Source organism: Vicugna pacos, chromosome 27, assembly GCF_048564905.1.
Source record: "Vicugna pacos chromosome 27, VicPac4, whole genome shotgun sequence".
NCBI lineage: Eukaryota > Metazoa > Chordata > Mammalia > Artiodactyla > Camelidae > Vicugna > Vicugna pacos.
Window position 1 is genome coordinate 29,355,328 of NC_133013.1, and position 26,493 is coordinate 29,381,820.

Below are 26,493 nucleotides of genomic sequence, written 5' to 3' on the forward strand. Positions count from 1 at the left end.
CCTGCAGGAGGTGGAGGTGGAACTGACGAGTCCGTGACATGGAACGGAATCTAGACTGGCCAGGAGGGAGGAATGAAGTTTAAGGGAAAGAAAGCAAGGGCATAATGTTAGGGAAAGGCCCCAGCTCCACCAGGGTTCATGGCGAAACAGCCCAAAGCCCAGGTCTGTTTATCTGGCCGGAGGAGGCATCTGCAGTGGAACCAGCTCCTCTGTCTTGGCAAGGCAGAAACTGAGTCCTCCCCGTGCCTGTGGGGGGAGGTAGGAAGCAGGTTCCAAGCGGCCGGGGAGCCAGTCACAGGGTTATGTTAATGCGGGGCCTCCCCCAGCCAGCGCTTAGCCTATTACCCCGGCCCTGCCTACCGACAGCTTAATTACCGCTGCAGCGAGCCAGCCCGCCTTGCCTGGTTCCCTAAAATAATAAGGATGGCGTCACTGCCTTCCCGCGGCCATGTGCTCTCGCCTGCGCCTCCAGAGCTCTGTTGTGGGGAGCAGACAAAATCCAGGCACTCAGATGCTTTTTTCTTAAGAGAGATTTATTTTTTTTATTTTAAAGGAAAGTGGGACCCTGCCCCTGAGTTAAGATTTTAAAAGATCTTTAAGAGATACGGAGACCTGAGTCTTAGCTACCATTGAGGCTGCAGAATAACCGCCTGTTAGCAGAAACGGGAAAGCTACGTGCTTGATTCCATGGCCTTCCCCCGGGGACTGACGTGTGATCAGCGTGGCGGTGCGGGGCGGTGCAGTGCGGGGCGGCGCAGGGCGGCAGAGGAGATCCCCCGGCTCAGGGTTCCTGCACTCTAGGCGGGCTCCGGACCTTGCTCCTTCCTCTAGAAGAGGGCAGAACTAAACCAGCATTTCGCAAACTGTGGCTCACATTGGAAAAACAATGTTTTTAATACAATAGAAGAGTAGCTGTAAGAGGCAGAGTTTTGTCTCGGTGTGCGTGCTCCCCCCCCCACACGTGTGTATGTGCCGAGCCGCGGTGGGGACGCCTTCTCACTGTGGGTTGTGGTCAGAAAGCCACTGACCTAGACGGTCCTAGGGCCTCTGTCGACTTTGAAACGTCCACCTTTTCCCCCAGAGCCTGACTGATTTTTGCAGGTTTTGCCACACTGACTTATAAGCAAAACTAGAGATTTTACAGTTAAAAGGACCAAATCACAAGCCTCTGTCACTCCTGTCGAACGTCTCTGGGAAGGACCCATGTCCTCTCCGCCTGGGTGTCTCAGACAGTGTGGCCTTCGAGCTAGAAATGGGATCTGCAATAGGGGATGGCCCATTTAAAAGCTGACCTATTTAAAATCCACGAGCACCAAAAACACACAGGTCGATCTGGTTTAAGTCTTCTGTTGCAAGGCTGCGGCCTGAGAACTAGCTTGGTCAGGGACTGACAAGGTTGAAACCAAAACTACAAATATTTACTGCTTTCTTGTTCAGTGAAAGAAAGAAAATGAAGCTTCGAGGTTAGTGGGAAAAACTAAACCAAACAAGGTGCAGGTATAAAATTACACGGGCTGTGTTCTCGGCACACCGTCTCGCTGTCCAGAGTGTGGAGAGGCCTCCGTTCCATGAAGAAGCCTTGCGGACAGTGGAGGTGACCCAGCTGCTGGCCTGCCCGGGTTCCCGCTCCTGTGCCCTTTCTGCAGACCCCACAGTGAAGGTGGCTGTGGACCAAGGTGAAGGTGGGTCCAAGCAGGTGATGGGCACTGTTGTCGGAGGAAACGAGAGAGAGTGGGGTGAGCTTTTTGCCAAGCGGGGAACTGGCCTGGAGCCAGGTCCGTCCGACTCCAGAGCCTCCCCTATGCACTCTGCTCGCCCCTCAGAGAGTGCTGGAAAGGTGGAGAGCAGTCCTCTCGAGCTCCCTTCTTTCTGGTTCTGGCCTTCCCGGGGCTCAGCTCCAGGCCCGGGCTGTCTTTTGACATCAGGACCAGCTTTGCGGGCGTGTGGCCTGTGCACGCACGCAGGCCTCACCCTTAGGGGGCCCTCCCAGCCCTTGGCCTTGAGGCGCTGCTGTCAATGTCCTGAAATCGTGGGCAATTCTGAAGCACGGGCTGTCACATTTTCATTGTGCAGTGGGCCCTGCAGACTCTCACCAGTCGTGGCTCTGCTTGGGTGCACCCTTTTGTTGGTCTCTCCGGGTCCCCCTCGTCTGCCTCGAGTGTGCTGTCCTCCTGGGTGGATGCGTGTGAAGAACGCGCCCTGTCCCAGCCTCGGGCCTGCGACCTGGCACACTGACCGCAGCTGCTTGCCAGCGTCTGTCTCCTCCGCCCACCACCGCATCTGCTGCTGGCAGGCCCGACTGTGGCTCACCGTCGCCTCCGTGTGCCCTCAGCTGCTCGGGTGGACAGTGTCACGGGAGCACCCTGTGTGGAGAGAGGTTTTCTTTTGGGCAAGAGACCTGTGTGCCAAGCACTGTGTCAGGTGAAGAGGAGGGTACACAGTTGACCTGCCTCCTAGGGGCAGTGCTCGTGTGGGGGCACAGCACACTCCAGCAGGCATGGTTGTGACTGTTCATAAGAGCGAGGGCTCGTTCAGCTGGTATTGGACCAGCCGCCCTGTAAGTTTCATGATGGTTTGTCTCCCTCTATGCCTGGCACCGAGCGTTGCGCTGGCACGGTAAACAGGTCATTTGTTAAGCACCCTGCTCCCCGCTAGGCTGATTACGGGGGACGAGGACAGTCCATGACCTCTAGGAGGATCGCATGCTTAATACACGATTAAATGGTTCATGCAGCAGCTGCCCTCGCCACCCCGGGATGCTCAGAGCTGGGTGCAGAAGGCTTCCTGGGGAGGGGGCCTGAACTAGGTCCGTAGGCAGGGGTGGGGGCGGTGAGACTGGAGGGAGTGGGGGGAGGCTGAGAGTGGAGGGCCTCTTCAGGTCAGTTTTGGACCTTGAATTTTTTCCCAGAGGCGGAGGGGAGCCAGGAACGTTTTCTAGGCCAGAGCTTGCTTTATAGGTTAAACGGATGTGTCATCCCCTTTCTGTGAGGCAAGGCCTGCGACCTGGGATGGAGCGGGGTCACCCAGCCAGCTGGCCCTGGCCTTCCCAGCATCCCCGCTGCCACAGAAACCCCATTTGGAAGCAGAGGCGGACTTAGAGTGACTTGGATGACCGTGACCGGGACTGCAGTCTGGGAATAGAGAGGAATGGTCTGAGGTGAAGGATCTGTAAAGACAAGATTTCACAGTTTGGAAACAAGTACCGGGTTGTTCTTAGCGTAGTAATGTGTTCGTGTTTGTCACGACGGCTCAGCCCCCCTTGGTGAGAAGTGACTGCTGCGATCTTGTTTTGGGGACAAGGTTTCAGGAAGCGCAGGAGCCGGGCAGTCAGATTTCTTGGGAACCTTGAGCACCTCCCACCGACATCTCTTGGCGGCTGAGTGTGCGTGAGAGCGCAGACACCTCTCGGCTGTTAGCCCTTGCAGAGTGTGGCGTGGGGTCCTGTGCAGGCCTGTGCATGGCATGTTTGAAAAGCTCTTGACACAAGCAGAGTGATGCCAGTCAGTGGACCAGAGAGTCACCGCAGTCAGATATTTTTAAACGGCCAGTGGGACTGGGGTGGAGTCTAAACCCAAAGTACAAATTTTCAGTTTAATTTTAACTTTGCACTTAGCTCACACCCAGGATTTGGCAGGGGGAAATGGGCCTTACTTTTTTTTTTAACTTTTTTAAGCAGAACACGCCCTGGATGTAAAAGGGAAGGGTTTGGAGCACTGGCCACCAAGCAGAGACAGGAGGAGGGAGCGTGTGGGAATCAGGCCACTTTAAGGGAGGCTGGGGCGAGTGGACGTTTTAAAACACAGGAGCCTGCCCTGTGGTGGGAGAGAGCGTGGCCACCCTGCGGGAGGCAGGTGGTCAGGGTGGGCGGAACGCCTGCCACAGGTCAGCTCTTGGGCTGGAGGTCTTGCTTTTCCCTGTTGGTGCAGTTCAGACACTTCACACACTGCCTGCCTGCACCGCCAGTGACACAGCGCCCCACAGAGCAGCGGTGGGTCCCCCGTGTGGTGTAGGCTTTCTGGTGGTGTCAGCAACCTCAGGGTGGGAGCCTCGAGGAGCCCCCACCTTTGATCTCTCCCAGACTGTGCTGAAGCCCCGCCAGGAAGGAAACGCAGAAACCGTGGGGATTCCGGAAGCCCCACAGACCTGGAACAGCCGCCTGGCCTGCCAGGCACCACAGGCTTTCCTGCCCAAGTGATGGGAAGTGGCCTCTTACCCCTTGGCGAGGGGTGGGGGGGGGTCTCAGCCCCCCGCCCTGCCTGCTCCTCATCCTCACTCCCTGGCTGCAGCCTCGTCTGAGCGAGCGCTGGGTTAGGTCTTGTGCTTTGGTTACCGAGGAAGTGTAACCAGGGCGGGTCCTGCCGGGCACGGCCCCCACCTGGCCAGAGGGGCTGCAGGCGGGGAGCAGGTGCGGGCCAGGATCGAGCTGGGCAGCCTGCAGAGCCTGCGCCCTGCACTGGGAGCAGCAGGGAATCCCTCCTGTCTGGCAGCAGCGCTGACCGCCTGGGTCCGTTGGAGCCCTTCTGTGCCCGTTCCTGGGGCTTTGAGGATCGACGGCTCTGATGTGCCTGTGAAGTGGGTGATTGTGAGGATGGAGTGAGACGGTACCCTGGAAGAGCGTGCCTGCCAAGGTCTCAGGAAAGATGTCGTGGTCATTATTCATAAAAACACTCGCAGTGGTACCTTGCGAGTTGTCCCCGCCAGGAATGGGCACCAGCGTGGGGTGGTGCTGGGGTCTGGGGCTGGAACCTTGTGTCTGTCGGTAGAAGTCCCAGGCAGCGTTGCGTCTCTCCGGGAAAGAGGCCGACTTCTGGGAGGAATTCCCTTGACTCCGCAGCACTGTCTCTGCTCTGCGTGCACACACAAATGCGTGTGCACACGCACACCCATCACTGAGGACTTCCCGGCTGATGGCCGGAAGAGAAGCCCTTGACCCGTGTAGAGACCACGTCTGAAATCTGAGGGTGGACTGGAAACCCTTCTCATGTTGGTCTGTCTTCGGTGGGGCCGAGAGAGTTCCCAGGGCCTTTCAAGGAAAGAGCAACCAGCGAGGCCCACGCCCTGGACTCCAGCCTCAGCTGCACACGGAGGGCTGGTCCTCCTCCCCCAGCACAGCTGACCTCACTCCCTTTGCTCTGCCCCCCTAAGGCCGGGCTTCCTGGCTCTACACCGATCTCCTGCCCGAGGGCAGAAGGCCTCGCGGGGTTTATTCCCAGGCCGTCTTGCCAGTGACCTTGAGAAGGTGGCTTGACCTGGACATCTGGCGTCCCCTGGGGACTGAGAGTGGGAAAGGAATGGATTTTCTCCATCCCGGATCCAGGGGCAAGGTGGGCCTCGGCACCAGTGCCCAGGTGGAGAGCTTGCCCGCTCTGGGCAAATTGCTGCTGCCCTGGGCTGAGCGGGCTGCCTCTGTCCACTGGGGAGAAGGAGGCAGGGCAGCTAGGGGGTGCTGTGGCCCAGACGTGCCCCCGTGTCCCTGGTCTGTCCACTAGCAGGGGTGGACTGAGGGAGCTCGTGGCATGCCTGCTATGGCCCCTGTTCCCTGATGTTGGCGCTTGGACCAGCGACGCCCAAGTGGGAGGCCCACCATGGCGGGCGGTCATCCTGGGCCCCGCAGGAAGAAGTTCGGCAGATCATCCGGCTCAGAGGTGGGGAGCAGCCCTGGACAGTGACTGGCTGGCAAGCTCACTTGCTTATCCAGAGGAGAAGAGGCTACGAGGGGCAAGAACGAGCCATCAGACAGTGCGGACTGCAGCTGAGGACGGGCCTGTACCATGGGACGCCCAGGAGAGAAGTCCGAACCTGTGGGGAGCAGTCCCAGGGAGGCCTCATAGCCAGGGGACGGCAGCACGTGTTTCCTGGAGGCTGCAGGGAGTGGGCAGGTGGGGGTGCTGTGTCCAGTACCAGGTGCAGCCAGGAGAGGTCCCCTCCAAGGTGCCCGGTGGTCCCGGGAGGCCAGGGAGCAGCCCGTGGCAGCTCGGGGACAGGCGGGGGTGACACTGGGCATCTGCCCGGAGGGCCCGGCACCCTGGCCTCCCTCCCTGACCCTCCTAGGTTGTCTCAGGCCTGAGGCCTGACTGCTCCTCCTCGGCCTGTGTCCCTGCCGTCTGTGCCCAAGCGTGGACTCTCCCGTGGCCAGGTCTGCCTTCCAGCAGCCCAGTGAGGCGTAGCTCTTTATCAGTTCTTTCTACCTCATTAGAAATAACTTAGGGCCCAAAGTTTGGGTAAGAAGGGAAGAGCAGACAATCTGCTAACTCTTAACAGGGCCACCCCCTCCCGGGAGGTGGAGGGGGCAGTAGGCGGGGACACGGGTGTCTCCGAAGACCAGCTTCTGTTTTGTGCCACCCTCGGCGTTTCTGGAGGGTCCACCCCAGGGTAGTGGCTGTCCTTCCCTGAGTCTAGAGCTGCGGTGTTCAATGTGGTAGTTTATATGTGCATCTGTACACTTTTACTAATTAAAACTAAGTAAGATTTAAAACGTCGTCTGACCTCACAGCCACACGTGGCCAGTGGCCCCTCTCTCGGACGTGCTGGGGGTTTCTGACGTCCCAGAGAGGCTGGTGGACAGCGCTGGTCTGGGGAGTGGGAGCGGGAGGGGTCCCTGGTCCGCTGCCCTTGCTGTGGGGCGGGCCAGGCCGGGGACCAGGAGGTGGCTGCCAGGTCCCTGGGCCGGCCCCGACCGGTAGAGGAGCCAGTGAGAGCAGACATTCAGGTGTGTCCCCGTCTGCACGCAGAGGATCACAGGCACAGAGGGAGGAGGACCAGTAGCTGGCCTAGGGACGATGGTCAGGCTGGGGCCGGGGTGGGCACTGGGGTGACGGGCTCTGAGGGTCTGGCATGGGGGGCCCAGAGGCTGCCTGACCACGTGCGGCTGCTGCCGGCGGGGAGCTGGGAGCTTAGGTGCTTTGTTTCGTGATGGAGTTTGGAAAGCGGTGGCTGCGGGGTGGGAATGAGACCCCAGCCCAGCCGACAGCAGCGGGGCTGGTCCGGCTTGTCTCCTCCAGTCCTGCTGAGGCTCTTGTCCCCAGTGGCGCCCTGGCTCCGCCCGCCCCGCCCCGGCCCTGGGCAGCTGGAGGACGCGCCCCGGGTCCGCGCCCTGCCCTCCACCTGCCCCGGTTCACGCTGCCCTTCCCTCCAGGTGAAGGAGCTCGTCCTGGACAACTGTCGGTCGAACGACGGCAAAATCGAAGGCCTCACAGATGAGTTTGAGGAGCTGCAGTTCTTGAGCACAATCAACGTAGGCCTCACTTCAGTCGCAAACTTACCAAAGTTAAACAAACTTAAGAAGGTGAACAGCGGAGCGCACGTGCGGGAGGCAGGGCGGGGGCCGGGGGTTGTTTCCTCGCGTCAAGGGAGCACGGCTGGAGGCGAGGCCGCGTGAGCCCCGAGCTCCCTTCCCGGCCCGTCTGCCGGGAGCCGGGCGGCCAGGGCCCAGGGGGGTCTTCGTTGTAAGAGCCGCTCTTGCCTCTTCTCTCCCTGCCGTGTTTAGCTTGAACTAAGCGATAACAGAATCTCAGGGGGCCTGGAAATACTGGCAGAAAAGTGTCCGAACCTCACGCATCTAAATTTAAGTGGCAACAAAATTAAAGACCTCAGCACAATAGAGCCACTGGTGAGTCACTGGGGTCCTCGCCTCTCCACGGGCGGGAGGGACTGGGGCCGGGAACCCTGCTTCTACATGTGGAGGACTTCTGTTTTTTAATCTTCCTTTCTTTGACTTTCTGCGCTGAGACACTTCTGCTTCGTCCGTAGAGAACCTGAGGCCTTGAGAAATAGAGCTTGGCCAGGGTCACACAGTCTGAGTGGGCAGCGGGGGGTGGGGGGAAGCGGTGGGACCCGGGGCTCGATTTCTGGCCTGTCCTTTTCCTGTTAGAATTTCTGCTCCACTTTGACAGCCTGAGCTGTCGTTTCTTCAGGCTGAGACCATGGCTTGTGCCCTTCATGGGGGAGGGAGGAGCTGTCCAGGAATTAGGGGACCCTGGAGGTGACCGCCGGTTTTCTCCTCGGGTCCCTGGACAGAGGCGGGCACAGAGCTCTTGGCTCGCGCACCGGGAGCCCCGGCTTCCTTTCAAGCCCGTCTGTTAGGGCAGAAGCTGAAACTGTCGTGTGGACATGTCGGCACTGGGCGACGCTCTAACAGTCCTCAGGTCCAGCTGCCCGTCTTCGGGTGACGAGGCCGAGCAGAGCCAAAGCGGAGCTTGCTCGTCACCCGCACGCCGTCCCCCTGCCCGCCTCGCGCGCACCGCTCACTGTCGGCTGTGTTGTGCTTGCAGAAGAAGTTAGAAAACCTCAAGAGCTTAGACCTGTTCAACTGCGAGGTGACCAACCTGAACGACTACCGAGAAAATGTGTTCAAGCTGCTCCCGCAGCTCTCGTACCTCGACGGCTACGACCGGGACGACAAGGAGGCCCCCGACTCGGACGCCGAGGGATACGTGGAGGGCCTGGACGATGAGGACGAGGACGAGGACGGTGGGTGGCGTGGAGCTGAGGGGGCTGGGCCCCAGAGACCGTCCTGCGATTCCCTAGCCACATTCTGACCCTGCAAAACCCTCCCGAGCCTCCCTTCGATCTTTCCTCTTTTCCAAAGTCCCCCCGAAAATGAGATGTGCAGTGAGTGGCCCTGGACTGATGCTCTTCCAGGGAGGGGTGAGCTGGTGGAGGAAAGTGGGGTGGCTGAGGGTCCCCTTTCCCCGGCTGGGTGTCCAGGAGTTGAGATGAGGTGATGGCTGGACAGGTCATGGGGCCCCCTGGTGGCTGCGGCCCACAGGACTGGAGGCCGGGCCTTGCAGGGGGGTGGACTCGGGAGCCCCAGGGTCCCTGGAAGCGGAGGAGGCTGCGGGCAGCACTGGGCTCCCTGGGGCCACGGGGAGCAGTCGGGGCTGGTGCTCCCCTCCACACTGCCGGCGCAGCGCCGCCTCCGTGCAGGTCTCCGTGGCCAGGGTACAGCTGGATGACCGAGACGTCGCCCAAGCGGTTCTGTTTTCCCCTGTTAGGTGGGAGGACCCTGCAGGGTGTTCAGACACCTGTTTGCCCTAATTCCAGGCATCTGGTGAAGTAGCAGAAAGGCCCGAGGGCTGGCGTCCTGAGACCAGGCCTCTGGGGCCCTGCCCTGCAGCTGCCTGTGTGGGACTCCCCCGGGGCTCGGCTTCCTCGCCGTGGAGGTGGGGTCCGGCTCGACGTCCTCTCCCTGAATTGCCTGCTCTGCTCTCCGGGCCTCGTCCCTTGGGCCTCGACTTGGCAGTTGCTCTGCAGTCTCACACCTCACAAGGGGTCCTTCCCTTCGTACAACTTGGAGGGAGGGCTCACTCTGGGATCCCTTTAGGATGTGTCCGATGGCATCAGAGCGCCCTGGCTGCGGGCCTGCGGGGGTGTGGGCGGGTCGTGGGCCCCGCACTGAGGACCACAGCCACCGTGCCCGACCCCTCAGCCCGGGGTCTGTGCTGCGTGTGGGAGGGAGGGCTGCTCACTCCAGATGCTTCTCGCCCCGTTCCTGCACAGAGGAGGAGTACGATGAAGACGCTCCGGTAGTGGAGGACGAGGAGGACGAGGAGGAGGAGGAGGAAGGTGAAGAGGAGGATGTGAGTGGGGAGGAGGAGGTAAGAGGCCGGGCTGGGGGGCCGTCTCCTGCGGTCCCCCTTCCGGCTTTGCTGCCCGAGTCAGCTCTGCTCAGTGCCCCGGCAGTCGGCTTCGGCAGTCTGGGAAACGAGTCCGTTTCAGGGCCTGATGTTGGGCTGGTCTGGGAGAAGCAAGATTGCAGCTGGCCCTGGCCGAGAAAGAGGAAGGGGATCCTGGAGGCAGGTGAGGAGGGGACTCACCTGCTGGGGCAGGCCTGGCACGCGTTTCCAGGTGAAAGTTAGTCCTGGCGTGGTCCACGTCCCCACTTCGTGCCTTTTGGCATTCAGGTGTGAGGTCACTCAGGTGCTGGGGACAGTCAGAGACGGCCTCGAGCTGGTGGCTGATGGGATGAGGCACTGCTGGGTCCCTGCACATGGAGCTGGAGTGCTGTTACCCTCACACACTTAACGAGATCTGTTGTGTAGCTGAGGGGCAGACCCCAGCTCCACCGTGAGCGGCTCCTGGACAAGTTCCTTGACCTTCTGAGCCTGTTTCTGCGTCTGCACAACAGGTGTCACTTTACAGCTGGCTGGTAAATAGGGATCAACTCACTGGGTCATTAAGAGGATAAACTAATTTGTAAGTAAAATGCTTGAGGACAGTGTCTGACAAGAGAGTGTCTGACCACTTCTTAGACTGTCCCGCCTCCTCCAGGTCCCGGCTCTGCGCTGGCCTTCGTGCTCGGATGTTCTGAGTCTCTCTGTACAAGAGTTGTTTTCCCCGACTTCTCAGATTTCTAAACCAACTCTGTTAATCGCAAAAGTTAGACCTGGAGAGGCTTAAAATGACAGCAGCGTGGACAAGGTCCTGCCTTCCTCCCATTTCCCTTCTCCCTCCCCCAGGGGTGTAGACACGCCCCAGCCACACAGCCCGCCGCCCCCCACACGCCCCCCACACGCTGGGCAGAGGCAGGGCAGGCGCGGTTCCCGCCAGGTTCCGCGGCTGGGGTCTCTTCTCCCAGGTGTGGGCTGCCAGGCTCACCTCTGAGGAGTGTTGTGTACTTTAAAAATCCAGACTTGGCAAAACAGGTCCCCCCAGGATGGGGCAGAAGGTCACGCTGGCTCGTGGATTTTTCACCTTGCTCTTCCTGTCACCAGAGCCTCAGCGTGCAGGGTTTCTGTGTGTGGGGGGGGGAGGGTAATCTCATTGACCATCTACAGATTTTCAGCTTCCAGAAAAGGAGAGCTCACGCACTCGCACACTCACACACACGCACGTACACACACGCACACACTTGTCAAACAGGCTGATTAAGGAGCTTTTAGGTGACATCATAAAGGGATATTTCCCTTGACAAAAAGAAGTCTATGGCCAAGTTGTTTGTAAACGGTGGGCTGCCTGCTGCTTTAGGAACAGAGTTCGCATGCAGAGACCCAGTGAGCCGGGACGGCAGGAGCAGCAGGGTCCCGTGCTAAGGGGGACTCACACCCCTGCTGAGCCTCGGGGAGCTGGGGTTGGTGTCCTCGGGGGGCCGTGATTTATCCTCCCCTCCAGGGAATCCAGGTTGGCAAGACGGCGAGGGGGCAGGGTGGGGTGAGGCTGGACTCACCCACGGAATCTGGATTTCTAAAACTGGGGTCTTCCCTCAAAGCCAGAACTAGACTGAGGATGGGTGACAGGACGGCCTGCTCCCCACGACGGGGAGTCAGCTGGGGTGCTTGGCCCCCCAAGAGCCTGCACTGGGGAGCTGCCTGAGTTACAGGGACTTCGAGTCAGGATCCTTAGCCTGGGGGTGGAATGTGTCCCCCCCCACCTGTGTCCCCCCCGTCCCCCCTCACCACCACCATGTGGTCTGCAAAGGTGGTGTGTGACACGGTATTCTCCAGGGGAGGGGTTTCAAGCTCTCCGCCGACTCATACAGGGGCCCCTGATGCAGAAGGACCTCTGCTTTAGACTTACCTGAGCGAGCAGGTCCCGGGGGCCACCCCCTGTTCTGAGCTCAGCATCGGGGAAAGTGTCCTGACGTGTCCCTCTTAATGTCTGGGACATTGATGTCCCATCTTCTCTCCTAGGAGGACGAGGAGGGTTACAACGACGGGGAGGTGGACGACGAGGAGGATGAAGAGGAGCCTGGTGGTACGGCAGCCTTTTTACTCCCCACGGTAGCGGGCTGGCCCCGCCAGTGACGGCAGATGGCGTGGGTCCTGAGGACCCGCGAGCGGGCAGAACACGCCCTCCTGAGGCCACAGGGGCCTCCCTGGCTTTGCAGAGCCCCTGCCTCGGTTCCCAGGGACGGCAAAGCGGCCTCGGTGTCCGGCCCCTGCTCTCCCAGCGGGTGGGGGGAGTCGGAGGCGACATCGTGTTAACCTAAACGTCTTCTCCTTTCTCTTCCAGAGGAAGAAAGGGGTCAGAAGCGAAAACGAGAAGCTGAGGATGAGGGAGAAGACGAGGACGAAGCGGAATAACCTATTTTGAAAAATTCCTATTGTGATTTGACTGTTTTTACCCAAACCCCCCCAAATCCTGCCCCCCGAAACTTATTTTTTTCTGATTGTAACGTTGCTGTGGGAACGAGGGGGAAACGTGTACTGGGGGTGGTGGGGGCGGGAGGGCGGGAGGGGGTGGAATAAAATACTATTTTTACTGCCACTCTTTACTTTCCCCTATGCTTCTTTGTGTCTGGTCCTGTCCCTGTGAAGGCGGTGCTGAGGGCACACGCACGGCTGTCTGCCCCTTGCTCCCCAGGAGGACGGTTCGGAGCGCCCTTTCATTTCCTGGTCTTTCCTGAGCCTCCTGAGTTGGGGGCAAGGCTGTGGCTGGCCTCAGTTTGGCTTCTCGAAGCCCAGGCAGGGCTGAGCACCAGCCTGGTCTTACCTCCTGTCCTGGTTCCCGTGGTTCTGCGATGCTCGAGGCACCTGGCGCCCTGGTTTGTAAATAGCGACCGAGAGGCGGGCTTTGGCCCTGGTCAGGGGCCCTTCCCCGTCTGCCACCCTCCTGCCCTCTTCGCGGATGGTGGTGGGCTTCGCTTGCCGGACAAGACGGATGTGGCTCTTGGGCGGTGAGCTGAGAGCTGGGAGCAGCAGGCTTCCGAGTTAGGAGTAAAGTGAGCCTGGCAGTTGAGATGCAAGGAGACGCTAACCCTCCACGTCCAGCGTCTGTCAAAGAGCTTACAAAACACAACAAACAGAACTGTCCTGTCTTGTTCTGTAAGATGCTAGACCGCTCTGTTTTACAAAATGACCAGAGAATTCTCCACGTGTCCTTCTGGGCTTAGGCCCTTTTACAGACCTGAGCACAGGAGACGCTGCTGCATGTCGGCTGGGTTTTTCTCCATGCACCCGAGCGCGGAAAGCTAACGCAAAATTGAATTTCTTACCGAGTGGAAGTCCGAAGTGACTGCAGATTCCTAGTCAGTGTGCAGGTCTGCCTTCTGTCTCTTCCGGATTGCCTCTGAAGTGACGCGCGGTTCCCCCGCCCGTGTTCTCATCTGCACCGGGTTTCCTCCCCCTCAGAAGAGCCAAACTTTGAGTTTTATGTCTGTTTGTCATTGATAAATTTCAATAAATCTTTTTATACAATTTTTTGGGGATGGCTTCTTTGAGTCCAGAAGGCCAGAGGTCGTGGTAAGAGGCGGTCCAGGTGACCTGCCGGCCGCCGGGGGGGCGGCCCGGAGCTCCACTTTGTTTGCCTGACGTCGTTGTCTTACAGGGTGTGTAGCCTGGTGCTGAGGTCAGATACTCAGGGTCTCAGCGTGAGACTTGGTGGCGTGCCATCTCCATTAAAAGCTGCTTTTGATCTGGGGGCAGCGGTGGGCAGGGGTGAGGGTTGTGAAGAGATAAAGATATAAAAAGTATTTAAAAATCAGCCAAAGGGCCACCCACGATAAAACTGGGATGTTATTTTGAATATCTTCCATTGTTTTGTTGTTCAGACTGTCGAAAGAATATATGCTTGAAAACCGTAGGAATGTACAAGACGAATTTGTTCCTTTTTTCTTAATGTTAAGGATGATAATCTCTAACTAGAGTCTTCAAAAGCATGTGTCTGAAATGGCTCTGCAGTGGTCTGTTAACTATTCTGATTTGGTTGATTCTCACCAAACAGTAAGGTGTTTGGGCTGTTCCTAACTTACCACTGAAGCAGACACGCTGTTACGCTTTCTGTGGACTTCTTAAAACAAATGCTTACAAGCAGGGTCATTCCACAGAGAGTTGACATTGATGAGGCTCATGTGCAAGGCTCCCTGTTTCCCAGGAGAGTTATGCCAGTGTCCTGTGGTCACTTATACATACACACCTATATTCATTCTCAGCCATGTGGCCTTGAACCCATAGCAAGCCCTGGTCCCTGTGCAGTTCCACCAGAACAAAGTGCTCAGGGGACTGTCTCCCCCACCCTCCGGGCGGTTCCTTGACACCTACTACCTTCTCTGGAGCAGACAGACCGCTGGCTCCAGGGGTGGTTTGTGGAGGTGGCCTTTTCCGGAGGCCAGGCGCCATGCTCGGAGTCGGGACTGAGGATGAACTAGGCAGGCGTGCTCCGTGCCTCCCAGAGCTGGTGAAAGAACATGGAAGTGGGGTGAAGTCGAGAGACTCAAGCCTGGTCTCGAGTTTTCTGGTCCTGACTCCCTCCATGGGGGCTTTATGGATCAGTTGACTCGTGTAGATCAGGAAATACATGCTATACAATGTTAGGTAAAATGGATGACGATTGGGCTAATGTTGACCAGACTAAGGGAGGGAAATCCTGTGTCGGTCCTACTGAGCGTTCTCATCACCTCTTGTGAGAAGGTCTTAACTGCACCCATTTTACTGATGAGGGGAACTGAGGCCTGGTGACTTGGAGGCAAGGTGAAACCCAGGTCTGTCTGGGCTATTCCCATTTCATTGGCCATGCGTGGCAGGGAGGCAGAGGAAGCTCGTCAGAGGGGGAGGCAGCAAGAGGGGACCTTGCTGTGTGCTGGGCACGCGTTTCACACGCAGCATCTCGTTCCTCTGACGAGTCCTCACAGCCGCCTCAGGCAGCGTCACTGCCCTTGCTGTACAGGTGCCTCAGAACTGATGTGCCCAAGGTCTCGCAGCCAGAAAAGAGCGTCAGAGTAGCCAGGGGTGTGCTGTTCCAGCGCCAGCCCTCCTCCAGCCTCCTCCCCCGAGCTGCAGCCACCGTGTGAGCCCGCTGAGCTGAAGCCGGCCCTCAGCCCTGTCCGTGCGGCCCTGAAGACGGGTCTCCCCACCAGGATTAGCAAATGCCACAGGACGACCCTTTGAGACGGAAAAGCCCTTAGAAATCCCCAGTCATCACGACGAAGGAAGAAGCCAAAACCCCGAGCGGGTGAGTGGCGTGCCCAGGGCCGCCCTGCAGGGCAGCGGCCGAGCCCAGGCAGAGCCCAGACCCCCCCGCGCCGGCGCTTCTGCACCAGGTCTGGCGGCTGCATGGCGCGGGTGCAGGGAGCCAGCTGCTGGGAGAGGCAGGCGCTGTGTGGTGTCGTCCAGAACGCAGCCAAGCCTCGGGTGCACACGACGCAGCGAGGGCCGTGGGACACCTCTGTTTTCCATGCCTCGAGTGCGTGCTGTTTAGAAATGTCACAGTGGGCTTGCCTTCCCGGTGGTGTCCGAGGTGGCCCACCCCTGAGAAGGGAGAGAGCTCTGTGATGATCCTCGACTAGGAGCTTGCTCTCCTCCGGGCCGTGCGCTACCCCGTGACCTCCCTCCATCCTCATCCAGACGCCAGAGATGAAACCAGGCCTCGGCGAGGTGAGACGACGTGCCCAGCTTGTGGCTGTGAAGCCTCAAGCCTCAGCCTTCTGATGCTGGAGACCTTGTTCTCATCCACTGTGTTAAAAGAGCCACAGATGCAGGGAGGAGGGGCGAGCAGCTCAGCTTGTCTCATTTGCTGACTTGCAAAGGCTGTTTTTATCCTGATTCAGAAACTCATTGTTCTTGGTTGGAAGGATTCCCATGTGGGTCCCTAATAAGCAGCTTTGGACAATGGCCGCCCTGAGTCCCTGGACCAGCCCTGGGACAGGCCCCTGTGGCCGGCTGGGCCCAGGGGTGAGCGGGGCCAAGGAGAGGGCTGGAGATGTGGGACAGACGGGGGCAGGTCTGAGGCTGAATCGGCCTGACCGAGGCCCCCAAGACAGGCCAGGAACGTGTCAGCAGAGGAAGAGACTGGAGAAGGATTCAACCTGCTGGGGCGTCCACAGACAGCTTAGCTGACCGACTCAGGGAGCTGAGGCCGGGACATCAGTGAGGTTGCCCGCCAAGCACCACACTTGGTCTGGCCACCACACTACGGGGGACCATCGGAGGGACTCCCGTGGGCGTGGACCACTGCTGCCCCGCAGTTCGGACGGGGCTGACCCCCACCTCTCTGCTTCCTGCAATGAGCAACTGACCCAGTCCTGGCCGACCAGCTTACTCCCAACTTTGACCAGGAAGACTGGGGAGAGGAGGAGCCTGGAACCCAAACTGGTTGCGTGAGGCTTGGTCCTTGGGGTTTGTAGGATGAGAAACCTCCTGTGGAGGGTACTAGGCTGGGAGGGTGGAGGCGCAGCCCCTGGCGAGAGCCTCTGGGGGTTCCACCAGCCTGAGGGAGTCCTGGCTCGTGCAGTGAAGCACAGGCACCAACATACATTCAGGACGTATTCTTTGCGGGCGGCGCACATGGTTTTGCTTGTTTCTCATGACGGGCCTGTCTGGTAGCCATTGTCATCCCCACTTCAAAGACTGGACACAGCTAAGTGCTTGATGAATACTAGCTGCTCAGTGCCAGACACACAACAAATGCTCTATAAAAATCAGCCTAGCGTTTCCCAAATTTCCCCAGTAAGACTCCCTGGGGCTTGCCAGACGGCCAGGTCTCACCCCTGGGAGCCCTGGGTCGGGACCCAGGAATCCGAGTTTTAACAAGTACCCAGAGGATTCTCACCATCGAGGACATTTGGGAAACGCATTCAGCTCAACACCCACCCCAGCCCACCTGGGAAGGTCCCGTGGCCGTGTTCACTTCAGGTTGAGGAGAGTGAGGTCATGGGAGGCTAAGTGACCGGCCCACGCTGACAGAGGAGGCGAGTGACAGAGCTGAGGTTTGAACCTGGGTCTCCCCGACCTTCACACATCTCGTGGAAAGCGGTTGATAATAACTGCCTGCGTGCCTTCCAGATTGCGAGATGACACAAAAGATGGAAAGGACGTGGCAAGGTGGAAAGTGAAAACCACGACTGGGGGGCAGTTTTATGAAGAAGCTAAGCAGCCAAGCGTCTTCCCTAACAAGAGGAAACTGAACCCTAAAAGCCACTTGGTGATCAGGATAATCTACATGAAAGTCTTTTTCTTTCCTCCCTTTTGAAATTTACCCAATAGTAAAATTCACTCTTGGCGTCAGCCACCGCTCTCGCGCTGGATCTTAGTTCCCGGGAGGTCTCAGCTGTAAAACAAATGGATCTGCACCTAGGAGTGCCCTAAGTCCTGCGGCGGCCTTCTGAAGGCGTGACGGCTTTCGACCAGTGCCCGGGAGTTCTCGCTGGGAGCCCTGGATTCTCACGCTAGCTCTGAGTCTAACCAGCCGGGTGACTGTGGATGAGTCACCTTCACGTCCTGTAAGGAGAGCGACACAGATCGTGTGTCTCCTGACCGCCCGGGGGGATGGTTCCTCACGCTCTTCCCCGTGTTGCCCTGAGGCTCTAGTTAGGACTATGCTGACCGTGAACTTTAAGAAAGACATTTCCTAGCAAAACTCCAAGGTGACAGTAGGAAGGGTTCATGGGGGAGAAGGCAGGAGCTCTCTGACGAGGAATTAGCAAATGGCGTTCTGAGGTCTCGACCGACATGTAGACAGATGGCGCAGTCTACACACACCCCCTGCCTGGGTAGCCCAGCTGGGCCAGTAAGGAAGCAGAGAGAAACCCAGTCTGCACTGAGTGCTCACTGAGTACCCAGAGCTTACACACGTCATCTCCTGGCAGAATCCTCTTCCTCCCCACTTTCCAGATGAAGACACTGAGGTTCAGAGACAGTGTGTCACTTGCTCGAGATCACACAGCCCCAGAAGGCATGAGCTGGTATTCGAACCCACAGCTTCCTGGCCTGAAGTATGGAAGTGCTTCCTCCCTTTTCAGGCCCTGTGCAGCCTACAGCAAACTGCAGCGAGATTCATCCCCTCCTGATCTTGGTTTGACTAATTTCACACCTTTTCTCAAGAGTCTAGTTCTCCGGCCCAGCTCACTGCTCCCCCTCATCTCTGCGGCTCTCCCGACTTGTAAGTCTGTGACTAAATCAGTTTCCAGCGTCCCTGGGAACGGAAGTCTCATGACAAGAGTGATTTGAACCTCAGGAACAAGGAGAATGGATTGCCACGCCTGGGGAGAGGGACCCTGGATGTTTTGCAGGATCAACAGCAGCTCCTTCCAAACCTTGAAAGAGCAGGAAGAGACAGCGCCCACCTGGGCTGGAGCCGGAGGCCTGCGTGGCCGGCCAGCTGCCCCTCTGCAGCGTCTACCCCCAGAAGTGTCGGGAGGTCCGGAGCACATCTGTGTGCCGACAGGAACGGCCCGATAGGGAGGGAGGCATCGATGGCGGGGAGGACTACACAGCAGGCATCTCGAAGAACCACCGCTGAGGCTCCGGGGTCACTCAGCTCCGACAGGACCCCGGACCTCAGGCATCCAGAGGACTCTGCTGCTGCCTGCCCAGTCCCCCTCCCCCTCCCCAGGCAAAAGTGAGCTTCCAGAGCTGGTTAGGCACCCTGTTGGTCAGGCTCTGGTTTAGACACCAACCCCTGCTTCAGTCGTCTGGCCAGGGGGCTCCAACTGTGATTTATCAGCCCTGTGGGCTGTGCAGAAAGAGCTGCCTGGGCCCTTTCCCAGGAGGGGCTTTGGGCACGCTGAGCACTTGAAGCTCCAAGGATTGTCTGAGGAATCAGAGTTTCTGAGTTTTGTTGCCCATACCTCATGTATTCTAGATCTTTCTTGGGCCTGCAGCCAGATTCTAGGAACCAGCTCTACCTGCCAGTAGTGTGGCACTAACACCAGGATCTGGCTTCACTTGCCAGCGGGTGGACAATAGCCCCAGAGTCTTCAGGACCCTGACTCTGCCCAGCAGCAAGCCAGCACTAGCTCCGGGGCCCCCTAGGATTCCATAACCAGCCAACCGCCTGTGACCAGTCCCCTCTAAACGCAGCATCACACAAGGCAGAGCCCAGCAGCTGGCCGACTCGGGGCCAACAAAGCCTACGCAGTCGGCCCACCCCAACAGAAGGACACATGAGCACTCAGAGGAGCCCCTAGAATGTAGGCCTTGGGTGACGAGAGGGGAGTGCACTGTTGGGACATACAGGGCGCCTCCTACAGAGGCCACTTCTCCAAGGTCGAGAAATGTAACTAACTCATCACACACATAAAAGTACAAATGGCAACTTAGACACAATGAGGTGGCAGAGGAATATGTTCCTGATGAAGGAACAAGGTAAAACCCCAGAAGAACTAAGTGAAGTGGAGACAGGCAATCCACTCGGGCAAGAGTTCAGAGCAATCGTCATAAAGATGATCAAATAACTTGGGAGGAGGATGGATGAACAGGGTGAGAAGTTAGAAGTCTGCACAAAGAGAAAATATAAAGAACAACCAGACAGAGTTGAAGAATACAATAACTGAAATGAAAAATACACTAGAAGGCATCAACAGTAGACTAAAAGATTCAGAAGAACAGGCCAGTGAGCTGGAGACAGAGCAGTGGAAGTCACTGCTTCTGAACAGAAGAGAAGAAAAAAGAATGAAAAGAAATGAAGACAGTGCAAGAGACGTCGGAGACAACACCAAGTGTGCCAATAGTCACATTGCACGGGTCCCAGAAGGAGCAGAGGGAGAGAAAGGGCCCGAGAAGACATTTAAAGAGATAACAGCTGAAAACTTCCCCAACCTGGGAAAGGAAACAGTCCCCACGTCCAGGAAGCACAGAGAGTGCCACACAGGAGGAACCCACGGAGGGGCACCAAGACACACCGTGATCAAAATGACAAAAATTAAAGAGACAAAACTAACAGCAGCAGGAAGGGAAAAGCAGCAAACAACACGCCAGGGGCCCCCACCAGCCCATCAGCTGACTTTCCAGCAGAAGCTCCGCAGACCAGAAGGGAGTGACGTGAGGCACTTAAAGTGACGAACAGGAAGACCTACAACCCAGAATACTCTACCCAGCCAGACCCTCATTCAGATTTGATGGCGAAATCAAAAGCTTTACAGACAAGCGAAAGCTAAAAGAACTCAGCACCACCAAACCAGCTTTCAAACAAATGTTGAAGGAACTTATCTAAGCTAAAAAGAAAAAGCCACAATTGCAAACAAGAAAATTATGGAAGTAAAGAGCTCACGGGTGAAGGCAAGTGCACAGTGAAGGCAGGAGATCATCACACATGAAGCTAAAGGTTAAAAGACAAAGTAGGAGAGTCACCAGTGTCCACAATGAGCTGCTAAGGGACACACGAAACAACCAGATGTAAAATATGATCAAGAACACTCATCACGAGGGGAAGAGAGTACACACGCAGGGGATTTAAAATGCACTTGACATTGGGAGATCAGCGACTTAAAACGATCTGCTGTGCAGAGACCTCTGGTAACCACATGCCAAACACCTATAATAGATATTTACACAAAAAAGAAAAAACAATCCAAACACAACACCAAAGACATTCAACAAATCACAGGAGAGGAGAATGAAAGAAGAAAGAGGAAAAAAAAAAGATCCACAAAAACAAACCCAAAACAATTAACAAAATGGCAATAGGAACATACAGAAAGACAATAACCTTAAATGTAAACGGACTAAACTCTCCAACCAAAGGACACAGACTGGCTGAACGAAGACAGAACAGGACCCCTATATACGCTGCCTACAGAGACTCACTTCAGATCTAGAGACAAACAGTCTGAAAGAGAGGGGATGGAAAAAGGTATTCACACGAGCGGAAATCAGAAGAAAGCTGGAGTAGCAATACTTACATCAGACAAAATAGACTTAGAGACTGTTCCAAGGGACAAGAAAGGACACTACATAACGATCAAGGGATCAATCTAAGAAGAAGATAAAACAATTGTAAATATATATGCACCCAACACAGGAGCCCTCAAAATATAAGGCAAATATTAACAGCCATAAAAGGAGAAACTGACAGTGACACAATAATTGTAGAGGACTTCAATACCCCACTTACATCGATGGACAGATCACCCAGACAGAAAGCCAGTAAGGAAACACAGGCCTTAAACAACATACTAGACCAAGAGGAATCCACATTGGAAAGGAAGAAGTGAAACTGTCACTGTTTGCAGATGACATGGGGCTATACATAGAAAATCTTAAACACTGATTAAGGAAATCAAAGAAGACTTAAAAAAATGGAAAGATCTCCCATGCTCTTGGTTTGGAAGAATCAGTATTGTTAAAATGGTCACACTGCCCAAGGCAATCTACAGATTTAATGCAATCCCTATCAAATTACCCAGGACATATTTCACAGAACTAGAACAAATCATAATAAAACTTACATGGAACCACAAAAGACCTAGAATTGCCAAAACATTACTGAAGAAAAAGAGGCTGGAGGAATAACTCTCCCAGACTTCAGACAATACTGTAGAGCTACAGTCATCAAGACAGCATGGTCCTGGTACAAAAACAGACATATGGACCAATGGAACAGAATAGAGAGCCCAGAAATGAACCCACAAACTTTTGGTCAACTAATCTTCAACAAAGGAGGCAAGAATATACAATGGAGTAAAGACAGTCTCTTTGGCAAATGGTGTTGGGAAAACTGGACAGCAGCATGTAAAGCAATGAAGCTAGAACACTCCCTTACACCGTATACAAAAATCAATTCAAAATGGATCAAAGACTTAAACATAAGACAAGATACAATAAACCTCCTAGAAGAAAACATAGGCAAAACATTATCTGACCTATATCTCAAAAATGTTCTCCTAGGACAGTCTACCCAAGCCATAGAAATAAAAGCGAGAATAAACAAATGGGACCTAATGAAACTTACAAGCTTCTGCACAGCAAAGGAAACCATAAGTAAAACAAAAAGACAACCTACGGAATGGGAGAAAATTTTTGCAAATGAAACTGACAAAGGCTTGATCTCCAGAATATATAAGCAGCTCATACGACTTAATAAGAGAAAAACAAACAACCCAATCCAAAAATGGGCAGAAGACCTAAACAAGCCATTCTCCAAGGAAGACATACAAATGATCAATAGGCACATGAAAAAATGCTCAGTATCACTAATTATCAGAGAAATGCAAATCAAAACTACAATGAGGTATCACCTCACACCAGTCAGAATGGCCATCATTCACAAGTCCACAAATGACAAATGCTGGAGAGGCTGTGGAGAAAGGGGAACCCTCCTACGCTGCTGGTGGGAATGCAGTTTGGTGCAGCCACTGTGGAAAACAGTATGGAGATTCCTCAAAAGACTAGGAATAGACTTACCGTATGAGCCAGGAATCCTGCTCCTGGGCATATATCCAGAAGGAACCCTACTTCAAAAAGACACCTGCACCCCAATGTTCATAGCAGCACTATTTACAATAGCCAAGACATGGAAATAGCCTAAATGTCCAACAACAGATGACTGGATAAAGAAGAGGTGGTATATTTATACAATGGAATACTACTCAGCCATAAAAACCGACAACATAACGCCATTTGCAGCAACATGGATGTTCCTGGAGAATGTCATTCTAAGTGAAGTAAGCCAGAAAGAGAAAGAAAAATACCATATGAGATTGCTCATATGTGGGATCTAAAAAAAAAAACATAAATACAAAACAGAAACAGACTCATAGACGTAGAATACAAACTTGTAGTTGCGAAGGGGGTGGAGGGTGGGAAGGGACAGACTGGGATTTCAAAATGTAGAATAGATAAACGAGATTATACTGTATAGACAGGGAAATATATACAAGATCTTGTGGTAGCTCACAGCGAAAAAAATGTGACAAGGAATATATGTATGTTCATGTATGACTGAAAAATTGGGCTCTATGCTGGAATTTGACACAACATTGTAAAATGACTATTACTCAATTAAAACTTTTAAAAAAAAAAAAAGAAAGTCTTAAAGATGCTCCCAGAAAACTATTAAAGCTCATCAGTGGATGTGGTACATTTGTAGGATACAAAATTAATATTCAGAAATCTGCTGCATTTCTATGTGCTAACAATGGAATATCAGAAAGAGAAATTAAGGAAACAGTTCCATTTGCCATTGCATCAAAAATAACAAAATACCCAGGAATAAACCTACCTAAGGAAGCAAAAGCCTTGTGCTCTGAAAACTTTAAGATGCTGATGAAAGAAATTGAAGATGATGTAAACAGATGGAAAGATGTACCATGTTTTTGGATGGGAAGAATCAATATTGTTAAAATGACCATACTACCCAAGGCAGTCTACAGATTCAGTGCAATCCCTATCAAATTACCAGTGGCATTTTTCACAGAACTAGAACAAATAATTTTAAAATTTGTATGGAAACACAGAAGACCCCGGATACCCAAAACAATCTTGAGAAAGAAGAACGGAGCTGGAAGAACCATGTGCCCCGACTTCAGACTACACTACAAAGCTACAGTCATCAAAACAGCGTGGTACTGACACAAAAATGGACACATAGCTCAATGGAACGGAGCAGAGAGCCCAGAAATAAACCTACACACTTACGGTCGATTAATCTATGACAAAGGAGGCAAGAATACACAATGGAGAAAAGACAGGTGTGTCTTTAAGCGAGTTTCAAAGCCTCTTAGTGCCTTCGCTTCCTCATCCGTGCAATGAAGATAACAATGCACCTGCCTCACATGGTTATTTGAGGCTTAGACGAGCAAATACACGGATGGCTGAAGCACTTAGGACAGCGCCTGGCCAGGTGAGCCATCGCCGAGCGACGTGTGGTGCTGTCTCCACAGGGAGGTGTGGTGTCGGGGGCCTCAGTGCGTGGACTCCGGAGCGGGACTGCCCAAGGCCAAACCTCACTTCCCTACTTGTGAAATGTAGAAGAAACAGTCCTCACCCTCACAGGGCTGCTGTGGGGGTGGAGTGGACAGTGCCTCTCACTGGGTCAGCACTGCTGTGTTCCGTCAAATCCAGAACGCCATGGATTGTAAGACACACCATCATTTTATGAACTAGGAAGGAAAAAAGCTTTCCAGTTAAATTACGACGTGCCTCTGACTATAACACACCCTTATTTCAGATGTGCTACAAAGTGAAACATCTTAGAATTGCTGAAATGTGGGATACAGGTGTCCGCTGTCACACCCTTATTTTCACTTAAAAGTCCATCTTGGATGTTGTTCTGAACTGGAATAAAGAGAGCTTCTCTTTAAGTGGCCACATAGTGATCCGTTGTGTGTGAGCCGTAAATTATTTAACCAGTCTCCCATTAGTTTCCAGTCCGTGGCTGTTGCAACAATACTGCAACGAATAACCGTGTAGTCATGTCATTGCTCACGCCTGTGAGCCCACCTGCAGGGCGAATTCCCAGAACCGGCATTGCTGGGTCAGAGAGCAGACGCGCTGGGAGCTGCGGCAGGCATTCTCAGCTCCAGCTTAAACGGCCAGGCTACTTCAAACTACTTCAAAGTAAGGAATCGTGGGTCAGGGATGTTTGAAAAGGATGGACCTAATGGAAGAGGAAGGCAATGAGAAGCCTCCCCATGCAGGTATGGGAGAAAGAACATCTCCATACGCTGCTGGTGGCCGTGTAAGCCGGCCAGACCTTCTGACGGGCAGTTTGGCGTATCTCTTAAGTCCTCACTCTGGATGCTATCTTACAGAAATTCCAGCACAGGCTGCAAAGACACATGCAATAACAATACCAAGCACGTGTGATGTAGAGACACCACGAAGGGCCTTACAGCATAAACTCACCCGACCTCACAGCCCTGGGAGGCCGGGCTAAGTCTCGTGTTTGCAGACATGAGACTGAGACAGGGTGAAGCTGCAGAGAGGCCCGGGCCCGAGCAGCTGCTCCTAGCCATGCCGTCGGCATTGTACAGACCTACTCTTGAAATAGTGAAAAGGAAAAAAATTGAGAAGCCTGACTGTCCCACAGTGAGTTAGTTAAAATTATTATCAACTCACACTGTGGGAACCAGTGTGACCATGAGAAAGAATGAGGTGAATCTCTATGGAGCAACCTCAACACACGTCCAGAGTGTATTGTCTTGCTAAAAAATTACAAAGGAAACGGCCAGTTCCCATCCCTCTGTATCTCCCAGGAAACGATATGCAATATCTTGCAATCACCGGAGAATGTGAAAAAGAATATATATATGTGAGTGTACAACTGAGTCACTCCGCTGTGCACCTGCAACTAACACAACACTGTAAATCAACTAGACGTCGATTAAAAAACCCTAAAGCGGAGGCAGTGGGGCAGCTGGGCAGCCCGAGCGCATGCCAGTGCACGTCAGGAGTCGTGCGTCAGACAGACAGGTGATGGAAGGATCGCTGAGCCGCTAGAGGCATGTAACCAAGTCGTCCTGCTGCAAGCGTGAGAGCGCCTTCACTCCGTTTATGTCCAAACCACCTGCAACTTCTTAGTGATCTTCTGCACTGAGCCTGTTGCTGCTGGTAAGAGGTCAAGTGATTCCAGGCTCCTAAAATTTTACTTCATCCCTGCACCAACGTCATCAGAAGCACCAAGAAACGACTGGGTATAAAAGGGGACTAGGGACCCTCTAAATAAAAAAATAAATAAATAAAAAGGGCGCACGTGACTCAAGTGCAGCGCTGGCCGGTGCCGCTCTGCTACCCGGGGAGGGATTCAGCGTGACGGTTTACCAACGTCACTCACCGAATGCAACAGACTTTACAGGATTAAAAGACACTTCGGTTCCCTTAGCACTTTCAGCATTATTCCCTCCATTTCCAAGTTCTTGTCACTTCCTAGAATCTTCCCGAGCTGACCTGAATTTCTCTCTCACCACCTACCAGTTAAATTTAAGATATTTTATACCAGGACATGCGAGGGTCGGGGAAGGGGGGTGTCTACGAACGACCTGAAAGGAAAGACCCCGTCTAGGCTGAGGTGGTGGGGGAGACCTGGGCACACGGCACAGGGCCACCGGTGACTTCAGGGGAGCGGGCGCGGCCGCCCCAAGATGGCCCAGCCCCTGAAGGAGGCGTGCGCGGTGAGCCTGCAGCCACTCGGGGAGGAGGGAGGAGAATGCGTGGAAAAGGACAGCTTGATCTTTGGAGAAAGTCATTTGAAATCGTATAAAGGAAATTTTTAAGGAATTGTTTCTCTACCAGGAGAGCCGAGCAATCTGGAATTTCATATTCTAAAGGACCGGGCCGCCGAGGTTCCCAGCGGGAAGTGTCAGTTAGCTCACCGGCCCCCGAGGGCCAAGCTGTCCCCCTCTCCCTCCAGGCTCTGGGTAAAGCTCCCACCAGGGGATCCTAATTTTTCAAGCCTCTCCCTTTTATCAGCCTCTTCCTACTTCTTAAAGTGGTCAGCTTGCCCTCCTCCTTCACTTCAGCTTTTTTTTTCTTTCTGCTGAGAGTTTTCTAGAGCATGGGGCATTTGGAAAACGTTTTTAGGAGAAGAAAGGTCCTGCCTCCTTTCTTGTTCATCTCGAAGTGTGATGTTTACTGCACCCTGGGGGCCTGTTACTGTCCTGTGGGTCACCTTCCCACGAGTGCCCCGCCCGGTGTCTTCGAGGTGACTGGGAGGGGTTTCTGGGCCTGATGTGGCTCCTGAGCTTGTGGACTCCCTTTGTGTCCAGAAGCCAGAGGAGTCTGCGGCCCCTGGGTGTGACGGGAGCCCAGAAGCTAGAGGTCGTTCTGAGGGCTGACGACAAGAAGGCACGATCTGCCGTCCTCTTTGAGGGCCATCCCATCACTGCTCATCTCACTGCTCGGAATT

At 54.7% G+C, this 26,493-nt stretch overlaps 1 protein-coding gene across 3 annotated transcripts in view; it reads left to right on the top strand.

Annotated features, from left to right (window-relative positions):
• The window catches only part of ANP32A (acidic nuclear phosphoprotein 32 family member A), a 32,745-nt gene extending 20,679 nt beyond the window's left edge, over positions 1–12,066 (top strand). Inside the window, exons 2-7 of one of the 3 annotated variants that reach the window (XM_006211079.4) lie at positions 7,136–7,285; positions 7,487–7,609; positions 8,271–8,469; positions 9,499–9,596; positions 11,628–11,691; positions 11,950–12,066. In XM_006211079.4, coding sequence (XP_006211141.1) covers positions 7,136–7,285; positions 7,487–7,609; positions 8,271–8,469; positions 9,499–9,596; positions 11,628–11,691; positions 11,950–12,020 — 705 coding nt within the window. In that variant the 3' untranslated portion in view covers positions 12,021–12,066. The remainder of the gene's footprint in view (positions 1–7,135; positions 7,286–7,486; positions 7,610–8,270; positions 8,470–9,498; positions 9,597–11,627; positions 11,692–11,949) is intronic. The other 2 variants (XM_072951163.1, XM_072951164.1) reach the window with 2 other exon arrangements.
• The last annotated feature ends 14,427 nt before the right edge of the window (positions 12,067–26,493 follow it).